We start from the raw sequence: 18,458 nt of genomic DNA on the forward strand, positions 1-18,458 counted from the left end.
AACTAATGGGAATCTATAATAACCCCAGGAAGAGTAGCTGCTGCCTTGGCAGCAACTAATGGGAATCTATAATAACCCCAGGAAGAGTAGCTGCTGCCTTGGCAGCAACTAATGGGAATCTATAATAAACCCCAGGAAGAGTAGCTGCTGCCTTGGCAGCAACTAATGGGAATCTATAATAAACCCCAGGAAGAGTAGCTGCTGCCTTGGCAGCAACTAATGGGAATCTATAATAAACCCAGGAAGAGTAGCTGCTGCCTTGGCAGCAACTAATGGGAATCTATAATAAACCCCAGGAAGAGTAGCTGCTGCCTTGGCAGGAACTAATGGGAATCTATAATAAACCCCAGGAAGAGTAGCTGCTGCCTTGGCAGAACTAATGGGAATCTATAATAAACCCCAGAAGAGTAGCTGCTGCCTTGGCAGGAACTAATGGGAATCTATAATAAACCCCAGGAAGAGTAGCTGCTGCCTTGGCAGGAACTAATGGGAATCTATAATAAACCCCAGGAAGAGTAGCTGCTGCCTTGGCAGAACTAATGGGAATCTATAATAAACCCCAGGAAGAGTAGCTGCTGCCCTTGGCAGCAACTAATGGGAATCTATAATAAACCCCAGGAAGAGTAGCTGCTGCCTTGGCAGCAACTAATGGGAATCTATAATAAACCCCAGGAAGAGTAGCTGCTGCCTTGGCAGACAACTAATGGGAATCTATAATAAACCCCAGGAAGAGTAGCTGCTGCCTTGGCAGCAACTAATGGGAATCTATAATAAACCCCAGGAAGAGTAGCTGCTGCCTTGGCAGGAACTAATGGGAATCTATAATAAACCCCAGGAAGAGTAGCTGCTGCCTTGGCAGGAACTAATGGGAATCTATAATAAACCCCAGGAAGAGTAGCTGCTGCCTTGGCAGGAGCTAATGGGAATCTATAATAAACCCCAGGAAGAGTAGCTGCTGCCTTGGCAGGAACTAATGGGAATCTATAATAAACCCCAGGAAGAGTAGCTGCTGCCTTGGCAGGAACTAATGGGAATCTATAATAAACCCCAGGAAGAGTAGCTGCTGCCTTGGCAACAACTAATGGGAATCTATAATAAACCCCAGGAAGAGTAGCTGCTGCCTTGGCAGCAACTAATGGGAATCTATAATAAACCCCAGGAAGAGTAGCTGCTGCCTTGGCAGGAACTAATGGGAATCTATAATAAACCCCAGGAAGAGTAGCTGCTGCCTTGGCAGGAACTAATGGGAATCTATAATAAACCCCAGGAAGAGTAGCTGCTGCCTTGGCAGGAACTAATGGGAATCTATAATAAACCCCAGGAAGAGTAGCTGCTGCCTTGGCAGGAACTAATGGGAATCTATAATAAACCCCAGGAAGAGTAGCTGCTGCCTTGGCAGGAGCTAATGGGAATCTATAATAAACCCCAGGAAGAGTAGCTGCTGCCTTGGCAGGAACTAATGGGAATCTATAATAAACCCCAGGAAGAGTAGCTGCTGCCTTGGCAGGAACTAATGGGAATCTATAATAAACCCCAGGAAGAGTAGCTGCTGCCTTGGCAGGAACTAATGGGAATCTATAATAAACCCCAGGAAGAGTAGCTGCTGCCTTGGCAGCAACTAATGGGAATCTATAATAAACCCCAGGAAGAGTAGCTGCTGCCTTGGCAGGAACTAATGGGAATCTATAATAAACCCCAGGAAGAGTAGCTGCTGCCTTGGCAGGAACTAATGGGAATCTATAATAAACCCCAGGAAGAGTAGCTGCTGCCTTGGCAGGAACTAATGGGAATCTATAATAAACCCCAGGAAGAGTAGCTGCTGCCTTGGCAGGAACTAATGGGAATCTATAATAAACCCCAGGAAGAGTAGCTGCTGCCTTGGCAGGAGCTAATGGGAATCTATAATAAACCCCAGGAAGAGTAGCTGCTGCCTTGGCAGGAACTAATGGGAATCTATAATAAACCCCAGGAAGAGTAGCTGAACTAATGGGAATCTATAATAAACCCCAGGAAGAGTAGCTGCTGCCTTGGCAGCAACTAATGGGAATCTATAATAAACCCCAGGAAGAGTAGCTGCTGCCTTGGCAGGAACTAATGGGAATCTATAATAAACCCCAGGAAGAGTAGCTGAACTAATGGGAATCTATAATAAACCCCAGGAAGAGTAGCTGCTGCCTTGGCAGCAACTAATGGGAATCTATAATAAACCCCAGGAAGAGTAGCTGCTGCCTTGGCAGGAACTAATGGGAATCTATAATAAACCCCAGGAAGAGTAGCTGCTGCCTTGGCAGGAACTAATGGGAATCTATAATAAACCCCAGGAAGAGTAGCTGCTGCCTTGGCAGCAACTAATGGGAATCTATAATAAACCCCAGGAAGAGTAGCTGCTGCCTTGGCAGCAACTAATGGGAATCTATAATAAACCCCAGGAAGAGTAGCTGCTGCCTTGGCAGCAACTAATGGGAATCTATAATAAACCCCAGGAAGAGTAGCTGCTGCCTTGGCAGGAACTAATGGGAATCTATAATAAACCCCAGGAAGAGTAGCTGCTGCCTTGGCAGGAACTAATGGGAATCTATAATAAACCCCAGGAAGAGTAGCTGCTGCCTTGGCAGGAACTAATGGGAATCTATAATAAACCCCAGGAAGAGCAGCTGCTGCCTTGGCAGGAACTAATGGGAATCTATAATAAACCCCAGGAAGAGTAGCTGCTGCCTTGGCAACAACTAATGGGAATCTATAATAAACCCCAGGAAGAGTAGCTGCTGCCTTGGCAGCAACTAATGGGAATCTATAATAAACCCCAGGAAGAGTAGCTGCTGCCTTGGCAACAACTAATGGGAATCTATAATAAACCCCAGGAAGAGTAGCTGCTGCCTTGGCAGCAACTAATGGGAATCTATAATAAACCCCAGGAAGAGTAGCTGCTGCCTTGGCAGGAACTAATGGGAATCTATAATAAACCCCAGGAAGAGTAGCTGCTGCCTTGGCAGGAACTAATGGGAATCTATAATAAACCCCAGGAAGAGTAGCTGCTGCCTTGGCAGGAGCTAATGGGAATCTATAATAAACCCCAGGAAGAGTAGCTGCTGCCTTGGCAGGAACTAATGGGAATCTATAATAAACCCCAGGAAGAGTAGCTGCTGCCTTGGCAGGAACTAATGGGAATCTATAATAAACCCCAGGAAGAGTAGCTGCTGCCTTGGCAACAACTAATGGGAATCTATAATAAACCCCAGGAAGAGTAGCTGCTGCCTTGGCAGCAACTAATGGGAATCTATAATAAACCCCAGGAAGAGTAGCTGCTGCCTTGGCAACAACTAATGGGAATCTATAATAAACCCCAGGAAGAGTAGCTGCTGCCTTGGCAGCAACTAATGGGAATCTATAATAAACCCCAGGAAGAGTAGCTGCTGCCTTGGCAGGAACTAATGGGAATCTATAATAAACCCCAGGAAGAGTAGCTGCTGCCTTGGCAGGAACTAATGGGAATCTATAATAAACCCCAGGAAGAGTAGCTGCTGCCTTGGCAGCAACTAATGGGAATCTATAATAACCCCAGGAAGAGTAGCTGCTGCCTTGGCAGGAACTAATGGGAATCTATAATAAACCCCAGGAAGAGTAGCTGCTGCCTTGGCAGGAACTAATGGGAATCTATAATAAACCCCAGGAAGAGTAGCTGCTGCCTTGGCAGGAACTAATGGGAATCTATAATAAACCCCAGGAAGAGTAGCTGCTGCCTTGGCAGGAACTAATGGGAATCTATAATAAACCCCAGGAAGAGTAGCTGAACTAATGGGAATCTATAATAAACCCCAGGAAGAGTAGCTGCTGCCTTGGCAGCAACTAATGGGAATCTATAATAAACCCCAGGAAGAGTAGCTGCTGCCTTGGCAGGAACTAATGGGAATCTATAATAAACCCCAGGAAGAGTAGCTGAACTAATGGGAATCTATAATAAACCCCAGGAAGAGTAGCTGCTGCCTTGGCAGCAACTAATGGGAATCTATAATAAACCCCAGGAAGAGTAGCTGCTGCCTTGGCAGGAACTAATGGGAATCTATAATAAACCCCAGGAAGAGTAGCTGCTGCCTTGGCAGGAACTAATGGGAATCTATAATAAACCCCAGGAAGAGTAGCTGCTGCCTTGGCAGCAACTAATGGGAATCTATAATAAACCCCAGGAAGAGTAGCTGCTGCCTTGGCAGCAACTAATGGGAATCTATAATAAACCCCAGGAAGAGTAGCTGCTGCCTTGGCAGCAACTAATGGGAATCTATAATAAACCCCAGGAAGAGTAGCTGCTGCCTTGGCAGGAACTAATGGGAATCTATAATAAACCCCAGGAAGAGTAGCTGCTGCCTTGGCAGGAACTAATGGGAATCTATAATAAACCCCAGGAAGAGTAGCTGCTGCCTTGGCAGGAACTAATGGGAATCTATAATAAACCCCAGGAAGAGTAGCTGCTGCCTTGGCAGCAACTAATGGGAATCTATAATAAACCCCAGGAAGAGTAGCTGCTGCCTTGGCAGCAACTAATGGGAATCTATAATAAACCCCAGGAAGAGTAGCTGCTGCCTTGGCAGGAACTAATGGGAATCTATAATAAACCCCAGGAAGAGTAGCTGCTGCCTTGGCAGCAACTAATGGGAATCTATAATAAACCCCAGGAAGAGTAGCTGCTGCCTTGGCAGCAACTAATGGGAATCTATAATAAACCCCAGGAAGAGTAGCTGCTGCCTTGGCAGCAACTAATGGGAATCTATAATAAACCCCAGGAAGAGTAGCTGCTGCCTTGGCAGCAACTAATGGGAATCTATAATAAACCCCAGGAAGAGTAGCTGCTGCCTTGGCAGGAACTAATGGGAATCTATAATAAACCCCAGGAAAAGTAGCTGCTGCCTTGGCAGCAACTAATGGGAATCTATAATTAACCCCAGGAAGAGTAGCTGCTGCCTTGGCAGGAACTAATGGGAATCTATAATAAACCCCAGGAAGAGTAGCTGCTGCCTTGGCAGCAACTAATGGGAATCTATAATAAACCCCAGGAAGAGTAGCTGCTGCCTTGGCAGCAACTAATGGGAATCTATAATAAACCCCAGGAAGAGTAGCTGCTGCCTTGGCAGGAACTAATGGGAATCTATAATAAACCCCAGGAAGAGTAGCTGCTGCCTAGGCAGCAACTAATGGGAATCTATAATAAACCCCAGGAAGAGTAGCTGCTGCCTTGGCAGCAACTAATGGGAATCTATAATAAACCCCAGGAAGAGTAGCTGCTGCCTTGGCAGCAACTAATGGGAATCTATAATAAACCCCAGGAAGAGTAGCTGCTGCCTTGGCAGCAACTAATGGGAATCTATAATAAACCCCAGGAAGAGTAGCTGCTGCCTTGGCAGCAACTAATGGGAATCTATAATAAACCCCAGGAAGAGTAGCTGCTGCCTTGGCAGCAACTAATGGGAATCTATAATAAACCCCAGGAAGAGTAGCTGCTGCCTTGGCAGGAACTAATGGGAATCTATAATAAACCCCAGGAAGAGTAGCTGCTGCCTTGGCAGCAACTAATGGGAATCTATAATAAACCCCAGGAAGAGTAGCTGAACTAATGGGAATCTATAATAAACCCCAGGAAGAGTAGCTGCTGCCTTGGCAGCAACTAATGGGAATCTATAATAAACCCCAGGAAGAGTAGCTGCTCCCTTGGCAGCAACTAATGGGAATCTATAATAAACCCCAGGAAGAGTAGCTGCTGCCTTGGCAGCAACTAATGGGAATCTATAATAAACCCCAGGAAGAGTAGCTGCTCCCTTGGCAGGAACTAATGGGAATCTATAATAAACCCCAGGAAGAGTAGCTGAACTAATGGGAATCTATAATAAACCCCAGGAAGAGTAGCTGCTCCCTTGGCAGCAACTAATGGGAATCTATAATAAACCCCAGGAAGAGTAGCTGCTGCCTTGGCAGCAACTAATGGGAATCTATAATAAACCCCAGGAAGAGTAGCTGCTCCCTTGGCAGCAACTAATGGGAATCTATAATAAACCCCAGGAAGAGTAGCTGCTGCCTTGGCAGCAACTAATGGGAATCTATAATAAACCCCAGGAAGAGTAGCTGCTGCCTTGGCAGCAACTAATGGGAATCTATAATAAACCCCAGGAAGAGTAGCTGCTGCCTTGGCAGGAACTAATGGGAATCTATAATAAACCCCAGGAAGAGTAGCTGCTGCCTTGGCAGCAACTAATGGGATTCTATAATAAACCCCAGGAAGAGTAGCTGAACTAATGGGAATCTATAATAAACCCCAGGAAGAGTAGCTGCTGCCTTGGCAGCAACTAATGGGAATCTATAATAAACCCCAGGAAGAGTAGCTGCTCCCTTGGCAGGAACTAATGGGAATCTATAATAAACCCCAGGAAGAGTAGCTGCTGCCTTGGCAGGAACTAATGGGAATCTATAATAAACCCCAGGAAGAGTAGCTGCTGCCTTGGCAGCAACTAATGGGATTCTATAATAAACCCCAGGAAGAGTAGCTGAACTAATGGGAATCTATAATAAACCCCAGGAAGAGTAGCTGCTGCCTTGGCAGCAACTAATGGGAATCTATAATAAACCCCAGGAAGAGTAGCTGCTGCCTTGGCAGCAACTAATGGGAATCTATAATAAACCCCAGGAAGAGTAGCTGCTGCCTTGGCAGCAACTAATGGGAATCTATAATAAACCCCAGGAAGAGTAGCTGCTGCCTTGGCAGGAACTAATGGGAATCTATAATAAACCCCAGGAAGAGTAGCTGCTGCCTTGGCAGCAACTAATGGGAATCTATAATAAACCCCAGGAAGAGTAGCTGAACTAATGGGAATCTATAATAAACCCCAGGAAGAGTAGCTGCTGCCTTGGCAGCAACTAATGGGAATCTATAATAAACCCCAGGAAGAGTAGCTGCTCCCTTGGCAGCAACTAATGGGAATCTATAATAAACCCCAGGAAGAGTAGCTGCTCCCTTGGCAGCAACTAATGGGAATCTATAATAAACCCCAGGAAGAGTAGCTGCTCCCTTGGCAGCAACTAATGGGAATCTATAATAAACCCCAGGAAGAGTAGCTGCTCCCTTGGCAGCAACTAATGGGAATCTATAATAAACCCCAGGAAGAGTAGCTGCTGCCTTGGCAGGAACTAATGGGAATCTATAATAAACCCCAGGAAGAGTAGCTGCTGCCTTGGCAGCAACTAATGGGAATCTATAATAAACCCCAGGAAGAGTAGCTGAACTAATGGGAATCTATAATAAACCCCAGGAAGAGTAGCTGCTGCCTTGGCAGCAACTAATGGGAATCTATAATAAACCCCAGGAAGAGTAGCTGCTCCCTTGGCAGCAACTAATGGGAATCTATAATAAACCCCAGGAAGAGTAGCTGCTCCCTTGGCAGCAACTAATGGGAATCTATAATAAACCCCAGGAAGAGTAGCTGCTCCCTTGGCAGCAACTAATGGGAATCTATAATAAACCCCAGGAAGAGTAGCTGCTGCCTTGGCAGCAACTAATGGGAATCTATAATAAACCCCAGGAAGAGTAGCTGCTGCCTTGGCAGCAACTAATGGGAATCTATAATAAACCCCAGGAAGAGTAGCTGCTGCCTTGGCAGCAACTAATGGGAATCTATAATAAACCCCAGGAAGAGTAGCTGCTGCCTTGGCAGGAACTAATGGGAATCTATAATAAACCCCAGGAAGAGTAGCTGCTGCCTTGGCAGCAACTAATGGGAATCTATAATAAACCCCAGGAAGAGTAGCTGAACTAATGGGAATCTATAATAAACCCCAGGAAGAGTAGCTGCTGCCTTGGCAGCAACTAATGGGAATCTATAATAAACCCCAGGAAGAGTAGCTGCTCCCTTGGCAGCAACTAATGGGAATCTATAATAAACCCCAGGAAGAGTAGCTGCTCCCTTGGCAGCAACTAATGGGAATCTATAATAAACCCCAGGAAGAGTAGCTGCTCCCTTGGCAGCAACTAATGGGAATCTATAATAAACCCCAGGAAGAGTAGCTGCTCCCTTGGCAGCAACTAATGGGAATCTATAATAAACCCCAGGAAGAGTAGCTGCTGCCTTGGCAGGAACTAATGGGAATCTATAATAAACCCCAGGAAGAGTAGCTGCTGCCTTGGCAGCAACTAATGGGAATCTATAATAAACCCCAGGAAGAGTAGCTGAACTAATGGGAATCTATAATAAACCCCAGGAAGAGTAGCTGCTGCCTTGGCAGCAACTAATGGGAATCTATAATAAACCCCAGGAAGAGTAGCTGCTCCCTTGGCAGCAACTAATGGGAATCTATAATAAACCCCAGGAAGAGTAGCTGCTCCCTTGGCAGCAACTAATGGGAATCTATAATAAACCCCAGGAAGAGTAGCTGCTCCCTTGGCAGCAACTAATGGGAATCTATAATAAACCCCAGGAAGAGTAGCTGCTGCCTTGGCAGGAACTAATGGGAATCTATAATAAACCCCAGGAAGAGTAGCTGCTGCCTTGGCAGGAACTAATGGGAATCTATAATAAACCCCAGGAAGAGTAGCTGCTCCCTTGGCAGCAACTAATGGGAATCTATAATAAACCCCAGGAAGAGTAGCTGCTCCCTTGGCAGCAACTAATGGGAATCTATAATAAATACAAATAATTAAGGTGTTGAATACTTATTGACTCAAGACATTTCAGCTTTTCATTTTTTATTATTTTGTAAAAATGTCAAAATAACATATTTCCACTGAAATCTTGAGCAATCAGGGTTCATGTACATTTAAATTAATTAATTATTAAAAGATGAAATCAACAAGTGTTTTTATTATACTCCATTAACCTGTTCAAAGAACAAGACAGCTGTCTATTGGGGAGTTCCTGCCGACTGTTTTAAAAGTGACAAAAGGGTGACAACTCCACAGCTTACAGCACAAAAAAGTATTATTGCTGTTGTCAATTATTTAATGTGACTATAAATCAAATGTAACATTTTTAAAAATGCATTATTATGAGGACTTTAGTCTCTTTTTAAGAGAATTGTGTTGCATGTTAATATATGGCAATTCTTGTTTGTTTTGTCAACACGCGACATCTATCAACTAGCCGATAAGGGATCTTCAAGAATGACCGAGAGAAAATTGTGTGTACCTCCAGTAAAAATAATAGCCAATATCTTAAAACACATTTATGTCTGGACATAACTGTTTGGTAAATGAATTGTACCATTGAATATGTGAGGTTATTCAGGTTAACCTTAATTGTGGGGTGGCAGGTAGCCTAGCAGTTAGCGAGTTGGACTAGTAACCGAAAGGCTGCAAGATCAAATCCCAAAGCTGACAAGGTACAAATCTGTCGTTCTGCCCCTGAACAAGGCAGTTAACCCACTGTTCCTAATCCGTCATTGAAAATAAGAATTTGAGTTTAACTGACTTGCCTTGTTGAATAAAGAAAAAAGAAATAGAATATATCCCAAGAAGTCCAGTAATACATAATAAATTAGTAATACAAAAATATTCTGAATAATGGGATTATTTGAGTTTTGCACCTAACACATTATCGCTTCCCTGATGCATAAGTAGGAGTATCCTATAGGTGTATGAGGACAAGTGAAGCATCAACTCCAGAATTTTCTTGGGGGGGGGGGGACTTTTGACCGATAGTAGTATCTTTCGATTAGTGTCCACTATTTGTTTCCTCTTCAGCCATATTGGTCCTGGTTTAGCCTATATCCCAGGCCCATTGGTTGTTGGTGTAATGCCATTTTCGTGCATTGGGGTAATGACTCTTTCATGTGTGATTTCAGGGCTCGATGTTTTGTTGACCCACATAATGATGGCAACTATAATGATAATCGCGGCCATGGCTCCAACAACAGCAATGAGCTTCCAGGAGGCCTTGACGTTGTCACATTTCATCTGCTTCTGCACCTTCCTTGCGGTCTTGTGGAAGGACTTGCTCTAAACAAACAAACAAACAGACCACCCAATCAAGTACCAAAGTCAAAATACACTGTTATGACAATGTAATGTATGTAAAATAATGTAATGTACAATGTAATGTACATTACAATGTAATGTAACTCCACTGTCTATCTTGAACAGCAAAAAAGGACCTCAGGTTAGCAGCAGGCAGGCCAGAGTGAGGTCTGAACAGCTTTTGTGTGAAAAAGTTCACCCTAAAACATTTATCTGAATTGGAAGTGTATGCCTAAAACAAATTTGCAATCCCAGTCTCACCTTCAGTTCCCCAGCCCTTTCGTCAAGGTCCTGCACTTTCTCCTTGCGTTCCTCAGTCTTCTCCATGTTGTCCATCATGATGACCTTCACCTCCTCTGCCTCCTCCTGAACCTGGCGCTGCTGGTTGTTATTCTCAGGCTGAGAGAGATGGAGCATGAAATAAATACAACTTGATTTTTTAAAAACTATTTTGTGGTGCAATATGTGGTATCCATGTTCAACCCAGTTCATATGAGTTTTCAGCACAAAATACACAGGATTTGTATGATATTGAAAACATTGCGATTTAACAGAACTGTATGACACAAGCGCTTGTTTTTAACATCATAACAATCCTGTGTATTTTGTGTTGAAAAGTCATGTGAACTGGGTTGAAGCACATATGAACTGGATAGTGCATTTACCGCACCACCACAGCATGTTTATTGTAAACATAATGATGCCTCCTGCTTGTAATTGTCACCCTTTTTTCAGGACAATCTCATAATTGAATCAAGACATTGATATCATCCTCAGAAACGTTGAACAGCTCACTAAACCTGTAACCACTTGGAATAGAATAGCTAACACAGTTTAAATGTGCCTTGTGATTTAAGAGAACCTCTTTGACAGCCAGAAGAAGTGATAGAATGTGAGTTTGGCACCAGGGTGAAATGTCTCCTAGGTACAGATCTAAGATCAGCTTCCCCTCCCTCGATCCTAACCTTTACCATTAGTGAGTGAAATGCAAGAAACTGACACATTCTTCCATTGCAAATCTGCCATTCCAGTGTTTTACTTGCTATATTGTATTTACTTTGCCACCATGGCCTTTTTTTGCCTTTACCTCCCTTATCTCACCTCATTTGCTCACATCGTATATAGACTTGTTGCTACTGTATTATTGACTGTATGTTTGTTTTATTCCATGTGTAACTCTGTGTCGTTGTATGTGTCAAACTGCTTTGCTTTATCTTGGCCAGGTCGCAATTGTAAATGAGAACTTGTTCTCAACTTGCCTACCTGGTTAAATAAAGGTGAAATAAAAAATAAAAATATAATAATAATGTATTTGTGGTAGATATGTACATGAAGGCAGGGTAAAGTGACTAAGCATCAGGATAGATACTAATAAAGTATTTGAGTTAGATATGTACATGAAGGCAGGGTAAAGTGACTAGACATCACGATAGATAATAATAAGGTATTTGAGGTAGATATGTACATGAAGGCAGGGTAAAGTGACTAGACATCACGATAGATAATAATAAGGTATTTGAGGTAGATATGTACATGAAGGCAGGGTAAAGTGACTAGGCATCAGGATAGATAATAATAAGGTATTTGAGGTAGATATGTACATGAAGGCAGGGTAAAGTGACTAGGCATCAGGATAGATAATAATAAGGTATTTGAGGTAGATATGTACATGAAGGCAGGGTAAAGTGACTAGACATCAGGATAGATACTAATAAGGTATTTGAGGTAGATATGTACATGAAGGCAGGGTAAAGTGACTAGACATCAGGATAGATAATAATAAGGTATTTGAGGTAGATATGTACATGAAGGCAGGGTAAAGTGACTAGGCATCAGGATAGATAATAATAAGGTATTTGAGGTAGATATGTACATGAAGGCAGGGTAAAGTGACTAGACATCACGATAGATAATAATAAGGTATTTGAGGTAGATATGTACATGAAGGCAGGGTAAAGTGACTAGGCATCAGGATAGATAATAATAAGGTATTTGAGGTAGATATGTACATGAAGGCAGGGTAAAGTGACTAGGCATCAGGATAGATAATAATAAGGTATTTGAGGTAGATATGTACATGAAGGCAGGGTAAAGTGACTAGAAATCAGGATAGATAATAATAATAAGGTATTTGAGGTAGATATGTACATGAAGGCAGGGTAAAGTGACTAGGCATCAGGATAGATAATAATAAGGTATTTGAGGTAGATATGTACATGAAGGCAGGGTAAAGTGACTAGGCATCAGGATAGATAATAATAAGGTATTTGAGGTAGATATGTACATGAAGGCAGAGTAAAGTGACTAGGCATCAGGATAGATAATAATAAGGTATTTGAGGTAGATATGTACATGAAGGCAGGGTAAAGTGACTAGGCATCAGGATAGATAATAATAAGGTATTTGAGGTAGATATGTACATGAAGGCAGGGTAAAGTGACTAGGCATCAGGATAGATAATAATAAGGTATTTGAGGTAGATATGTACATGAAGGCAGGGTAAAGTGACTAGACATCAGGATAGATACTAATAAGGTATTTGAGGTAGATATGTACATGAAGGCAGGGTAAAGTGACTAGACATCAGGATAGATAATAATAAGGTATTTGAGGTAGATATGTACATGAAGGCAGGGTAAAGTGACTAGGCATCAGGATAGATAATAATAAGGTATTTGAGGTAGATATGTACATGAAGGCAGGGTAAAGTGACTAGACATCACGATAGATAATAATAAGGTATTTGAGGTAGATATGTACATGAAGGCAGGGTAAAGTGACTAGGCATCAGGATAGATAATAATAAGGTATTTGAGGTAGATATGTACATGAAGGCAGGGTAAAGTGACTAGGCATCAGGATAGATAATAATAAGGTATTTGAGGTAGATATGTACATGAAGGCAGGGTAAAGTGACTAGACATCACGATAGATAATAATAAGGTATTTGAGGTAGATATGTACATGAAGGCAGGGTAAAGTGACTAGAAATCAGGATAGATAATAATAATAAGGTATTTGAGGTAGATATGTACATGAAGGCAGGGTAAAGTGACTAGGCATCAGGATAGATAATAATAAGGTATTTGAGGTAGATATGTACATGAAGGCAGGGTAAAGTGACTAGACATCAGGATAGATACTAATAAGGTATTTGAGGTAGATATGTACATGAAGGCAGGGTAAAGTGACTAGGCATCAGGATAGATAATAATAAGGTATTTGAGGTAGATATGTACATGAAGGCAGGGTAAAGTGACTAGGCATCAGGATAGATAATAATAAGGTATTTGAGGTAGATATGTACATGAAGGCAGGGTAAAGTGACTAGACATCACGATAGATAATAATAAGGTATTTGAGGTAGATATGTACATGAAGGCAGGGTAAAGTGACTAGGCATCAGGATAGATAATAATAAGGTATTTGAGGTAGATATGTACATGAAGGCAGGGTAAAGTGACTAGGCATCAGGATAGATAATAATAAGGTATTTGAGGTAGATATGTACATGAAGGCAGGGTAAAGTGACTAGGCATCAGGATAGATAATAATAAGGTATTTGAGGTAGATATGTACATGAAGGCAGGGTAAAGTGACTAGACATCACGATAGATAATAATAAGGTATTTGAGGTAGATATGTACATGAAGGCAGGGTAAAGTGACTAGGCATCAGGATAGATAATAATAAGGTATTTGAGGTAGATATGTACATGAAGGCAGGGTAAAGTGACTAGGCATCAGGATAGATAATAATAAGGTATTTAAGGTAGATATGTACATGAAGGCAGGGTAAAGTGACTAGGCATCAGGATAGATAATAATAAGGTATTTGAGGTAGATATGTACATGAAGGCAGGGTAAAGTGACTAGACATCACGATAGATAATAATAAGGTATTTGAGGTAGATATGTACATGAAGGCAGGGTAAAGTGACTAGGCATCAGGATAGATAATAATAAGGTATTTGAGGTAGATATGTACATGAAGGCAGGGTAAAGTGACTAGGCATCAGGATAGATAATAATAAGGTATTTGAGGTAGATATGTACATGAAGGCAGGGTAAAGTGACTAGGCATCAGGATAGATAATAATAAGGTATTTGAGGTAGATATGTACATGAAGGCAGGGTAAAGTGACTAGGCATCAGGATAGATAATAATAAGGTATTTGAGGTAGATATGTACATGAAGGCAGGGTAAAGTGACTAGACATCACGATAGATAATAATAAGGTATTTGAGGTAGATATGTACATGAAGGCAGGGTAAAGTGACTAGGCATCAGGATAGATAATAATAAGGTATTTGAGGTAGATATGTACATGAAGGCAGGGTAAAGTGACTAGGCATCAGGATAGATAATAATAAGGTATTTAAGGTAGATATGTACATGAAGGCAGGGTAAAGTGACTAGGCATCAGGATAGATAATAATAAGGTATTTGAGGTAGATATGTACATGAAGGCAGGGTAAAGTGACTAGACATCACGATAGATAATAATAAGGTATTTGAGGTAGATATGTACATGAAGGCAGGGTAAAGTGACTAGGCATCAGGATAGATAATAATAAGGTATTTGAGGTAGATATGTACATGAAGGCAGGGTAAAGTGACTAGGCATCAGGATAGATAATAATAAGGTATTTGAGGTAGATATGTACATGAAGGCAGGGTAAAGTGACTAGGCATCAGGATAGATAATAATAAGGTATTTGAGGTAGATATGTACATGAAGGCAGGGTAAAGTGACTAGACATCACGATAGATAATAATAAGGTATTTGAGGTAGATATGTACATGAAGGCAGGGTAAAGTGACTAGGCATCAGGATAGATAATAATAAGGTATTTGAGGTAGATATGTACATGAAGGCAGGGTAAAGTGACTAGGCATCAGGATAGATAATAATAAGGTATTTGAGGTAGATATGTACATGAAGGCAGGGTAAAGTGACTAGACATCAGGATAGATACTAATAAGGTATTTGAGGTAGATATGTACATGAAGGCAGGGTAAAGTGACTAGACATCAGGATAGATAATAATAAGGTATTTGAGGTAGATATGTACATGAAGGCAGGGTAAAGTGACTAGGCATCAGGATAGATAATAATAAGGTATTTGAGGTAGATATGTACATGAAGGCAGGGTAAAGTGACTAGGCATCAGGATAGATAATAATAAGGTATTTGAGGTAGATATGTACATGAAGGCAGGGTAAAGTGACTAGGCATCAGGATAGATAATAATAAGGTATTTGAGGTAGATATGTACATGAAGGCAGGGTAAAGTGACTAGGCATCAGGATAGATAATAATAAGGTATTTGAGGTAGATATGTACATGAAGGCAGGGTAAAGTGACTAGGCATCAGGATAGATAATAATAAGGTATTAGAGGTAGATATGTACATGAAGGCAGGGTAAAGTGACTAGGCATCAGGATAGATAATAATAAGGTATTTGAGGTAGATATGTACATGAAGGCAGGGTAAAGTGACTAGGCATCAGGATAGATAATAATAAGGTATTTGAGGTAGATATGTACATGAAGGCAGGGTAAAGTGACTAGACATCACGATAGATAATAATAAGGTATTTGAGGTAGATATGTACATGAAGGCAGGGTAAAGTGACTAGACATCACGATAGATAATAATAAGGTATTTGAGGTAGATATGTACATGAAGGCAGGGTAAAGTGACTAGAAATCAGGATAGATAATAATAAGGTATTTGAGGTAGATATGTACATGAAGGCAGGGTAAAGTGACTAGGCATCAGGATAGATAATAATAAGGTATTTGAGGTAGATATGTACATGAAGGCAGGGTAAAGTGACTAGACATCAGGATAGATACTAATAAGGTATTTGAGGTAGATATGTACATGAAGGCAGGGTAAAGTGACTAGACATCAGGATAGATAATAATAAGGTATTTGAGGTAGATATGTACATGAAGGCAGGGTAAAGTGACTAGGCATCAGGATAGATAATAATAAGGTATTTGAGGTAGATATGTACATGAAGGCAGGGTAAAGTGACTAGGCATCAGGATAGATAATAATAAGGTATTTGAGGTAGATATGTACATGAAGGCAGGGTAAAGTGACTAGACATCACGATAGATAATAATAAGGTATTTGAGGTAGATATGTACATGAAGGCAGGGTAAAGTGACTAGGCATCAGGATAGATACTAATAATAAAGAACAGAGTAGTATTAGCATATGATGACTGTGAAAGTGTGCATGCGTGTCAGCTGTCATAATTTCTTTCAAACCATTTGATTTGTTTGACCTTTTTCTCCCCGATGAAACTCCCTAACGGGCTCAGAGAGGCGAAGGTCGAGTCATGTGTCCTCTGAAACATGACCTGCCAAGCAGCGCTCCTTAACACCCGCCAGCTTAACCCGGAAGCCAGCCGCACCAATGTGTCAGAGGAAACTCCATTCAACTGACGACTGCAGGGGCCCGGCAGGCCACAAAGAGTCGCTAGAGCATGATGAGCCAAGTAAAGCCCCCCCTGGCCAAACCCTCCCCTAACCCAGAGAGGCGAAGGTCGAGTCATGTGTCCTCTGAAACATGACCTGCCAAGCCGCGCTCCTTAACACCCGCCAGCTTAACCCGGAAGCCAGCCGCACCAATGTGTCAGAGGAAACTCCATTCAACTGACGACTGCAGGGGCCCGGCAGGCCACAAAGAGTCGCTAGAGCATGATGAGCCAAGTAAAGCCCCCCCTGGCCAAACCCTCCCCTAACCCAGACGATGCTGGGTCAATTGTGCACCACCCTATGGGACTCACGGTCATGGCCGGTTGTGACACAGCCTGGGAACGAACCAGGGTCTGTAGTGACGCCTCAAGAACTGCGACGCAGTGCCTTAGACCAACGAGTCACTCGGGAGGCCCTTCAGCTGTCATTTTTATAAATGTATTTTACCACAGCAAAATAATGCGTGGTGTGGTATTTATTTATGTTTTTAGTTAACTAAATATTAGGATAAAAAAATACCCCTTTCAAATGTATTGTATCTATGTATTTGTCAAATAAATTCTACATTTGATTGAAATGTGTTGGTTCTGAACTCAAGTTAATATTATCGTCAATATGTTGTCTGTGTTTAATTAACAGTAAGTAAATCAAATGATTACATTTGTGGTGTGGTAATGTGTCATCAACAACTTCCAGGTAGCCTAGGATATATGCTGGGTTGTGTGTTAATAAGCTAACGTGGCTTCCGCTGTCCATCTCCTCTCCATCATCTGCATAATGTCTGAAAACTAAAATGTAGGATAAAGCCAAAGATGAGTTCTTTGAACTCACTAGGCTACAGGCGAAGGGACGGGTGAGGAGAGGAACCCACTTTAGACTATTGAGATGCACCCCCAGATGAATGGTCAAAGTAGCATTTAGCCTAAAACACGCATTTATCACATGTAAATGGTGTTATCTAAACGTTCTATATTATCACAAAATATAAACTAGGCTCTATGCATCCTCTTTGATCTCAAATGTAATTTCACAGAACATTATTCTGTCAACAAAGGCAAAGAGAAAGTATAAGTAGCCCATGCACCTGAAGTTAAACTCAAAATTACAATAAGTTGGAAGGCCGCATAAAACATTGTCACTTTTCCTTTTTTGATTAATGTTGTAATGTTAATAGCTTACCATGTTTCTGCACGATTTTATTGTTATCCCGAGAATGGAAAACCTCTCTTTAAGTCAGTGCAAATTCCAGTAGAAATCGCATTCTAGTCAGGAGGGATCATGCAGGCCTTCGTGACTTACTCACCCAGCCTCGTTCGTGATAGTGAACTGTTCTGCACATTATTTTGACAACATCTTTTATATGTGGCCTGCCTTGTCACTAAAGGAAGAGGAGGGCAACATTCCTCCCTGGTTGACCTTTCATAGGTAGTGTTCTATTGCAGCTTGAAAGAACCTCCGGGGAAAATGAAGTTTATCCATTATATTGTATGAAGTTATTCAATTATATTACTGTCAAATGCTATCGCATATAGCCTACACTTTATAGTCTGAATGGCAAGGTTAATTGATGAAAAAATGTTTTCTATTTGTTGAAATTATATTTGGATTTGTATTATTTGTGTACTTGTTTGACATTTTACTGCATTGTCGGAAGCTAGTAACATAAGCATTTCGCTCCATCCACTATAACATCTGCTAAACTGTTTACATGACAAATATACTTGTATTTTATTTACTATTGCAGTAATCAAAGACGCAGGGGGCAATTGTGAAATGGAAGGATCTCAATAAGGTAGGCTAAAAATACTTTTATAATTCAATGAGAATTATGTCAACAAATAAGACGCTTGTATACATCACACAGAAAGGGGATTCACAGAGTGTTTACACTACAAGCGGCACGGGCCTACCCACGCTAGCCTCGTCATCATGTGGGTGCTAAAACAAGCTAACAAGCAAGCTAGGTACTGCTAC

The 18,458-nt window shown here is 41.6% G+C and overlaps 1 protein-coding gene across 1 annotated transcript; it reads right to left on the reverse strand.

Annotated features, from left to right (window-relative positions):
• Window positions 1-8,817: 8,817 nt before the first annotated feature.
• LOC109874194 (uncharacterized) lies at window positions 8,818-17,848 on the reverse strand. Its single transcript, XM_020466009.2, has 3 exons — window positions 17,664-17,848; window positions 10,250-10,387; window positions 8,818-9,970 (listed from the first exon to the last, which is right to left on the reverse strand). Exons 1-3 carry the CDS (start codon window positions 17,664-17,666, stop codon window positions 9,737-9,739), a joined length of 375 nt encoding a protein of 124 aa, XP_020321598.1. The 5' UTR covers window positions 17,667-17,848; the 3' UTR covers window positions 8,818-9,736.
• Window positions 17,849-18,458: the final 610 nt, after the last annotated feature.

Source organism: Oncorhynchus kisutch, linkage group LG29 (genome assembly GCF_002021735.2).
Source record: "Oncorhynchus kisutch isolate 150728-3 linkage group LG29, Okis_V2, whole genome shotgun sequence".
NCBI lineage: Eukaryota > Metazoa > Chordata > Actinopteri > Salmoniformes > Salmonidae > Oncorhynchus > Oncorhynchus kisutch.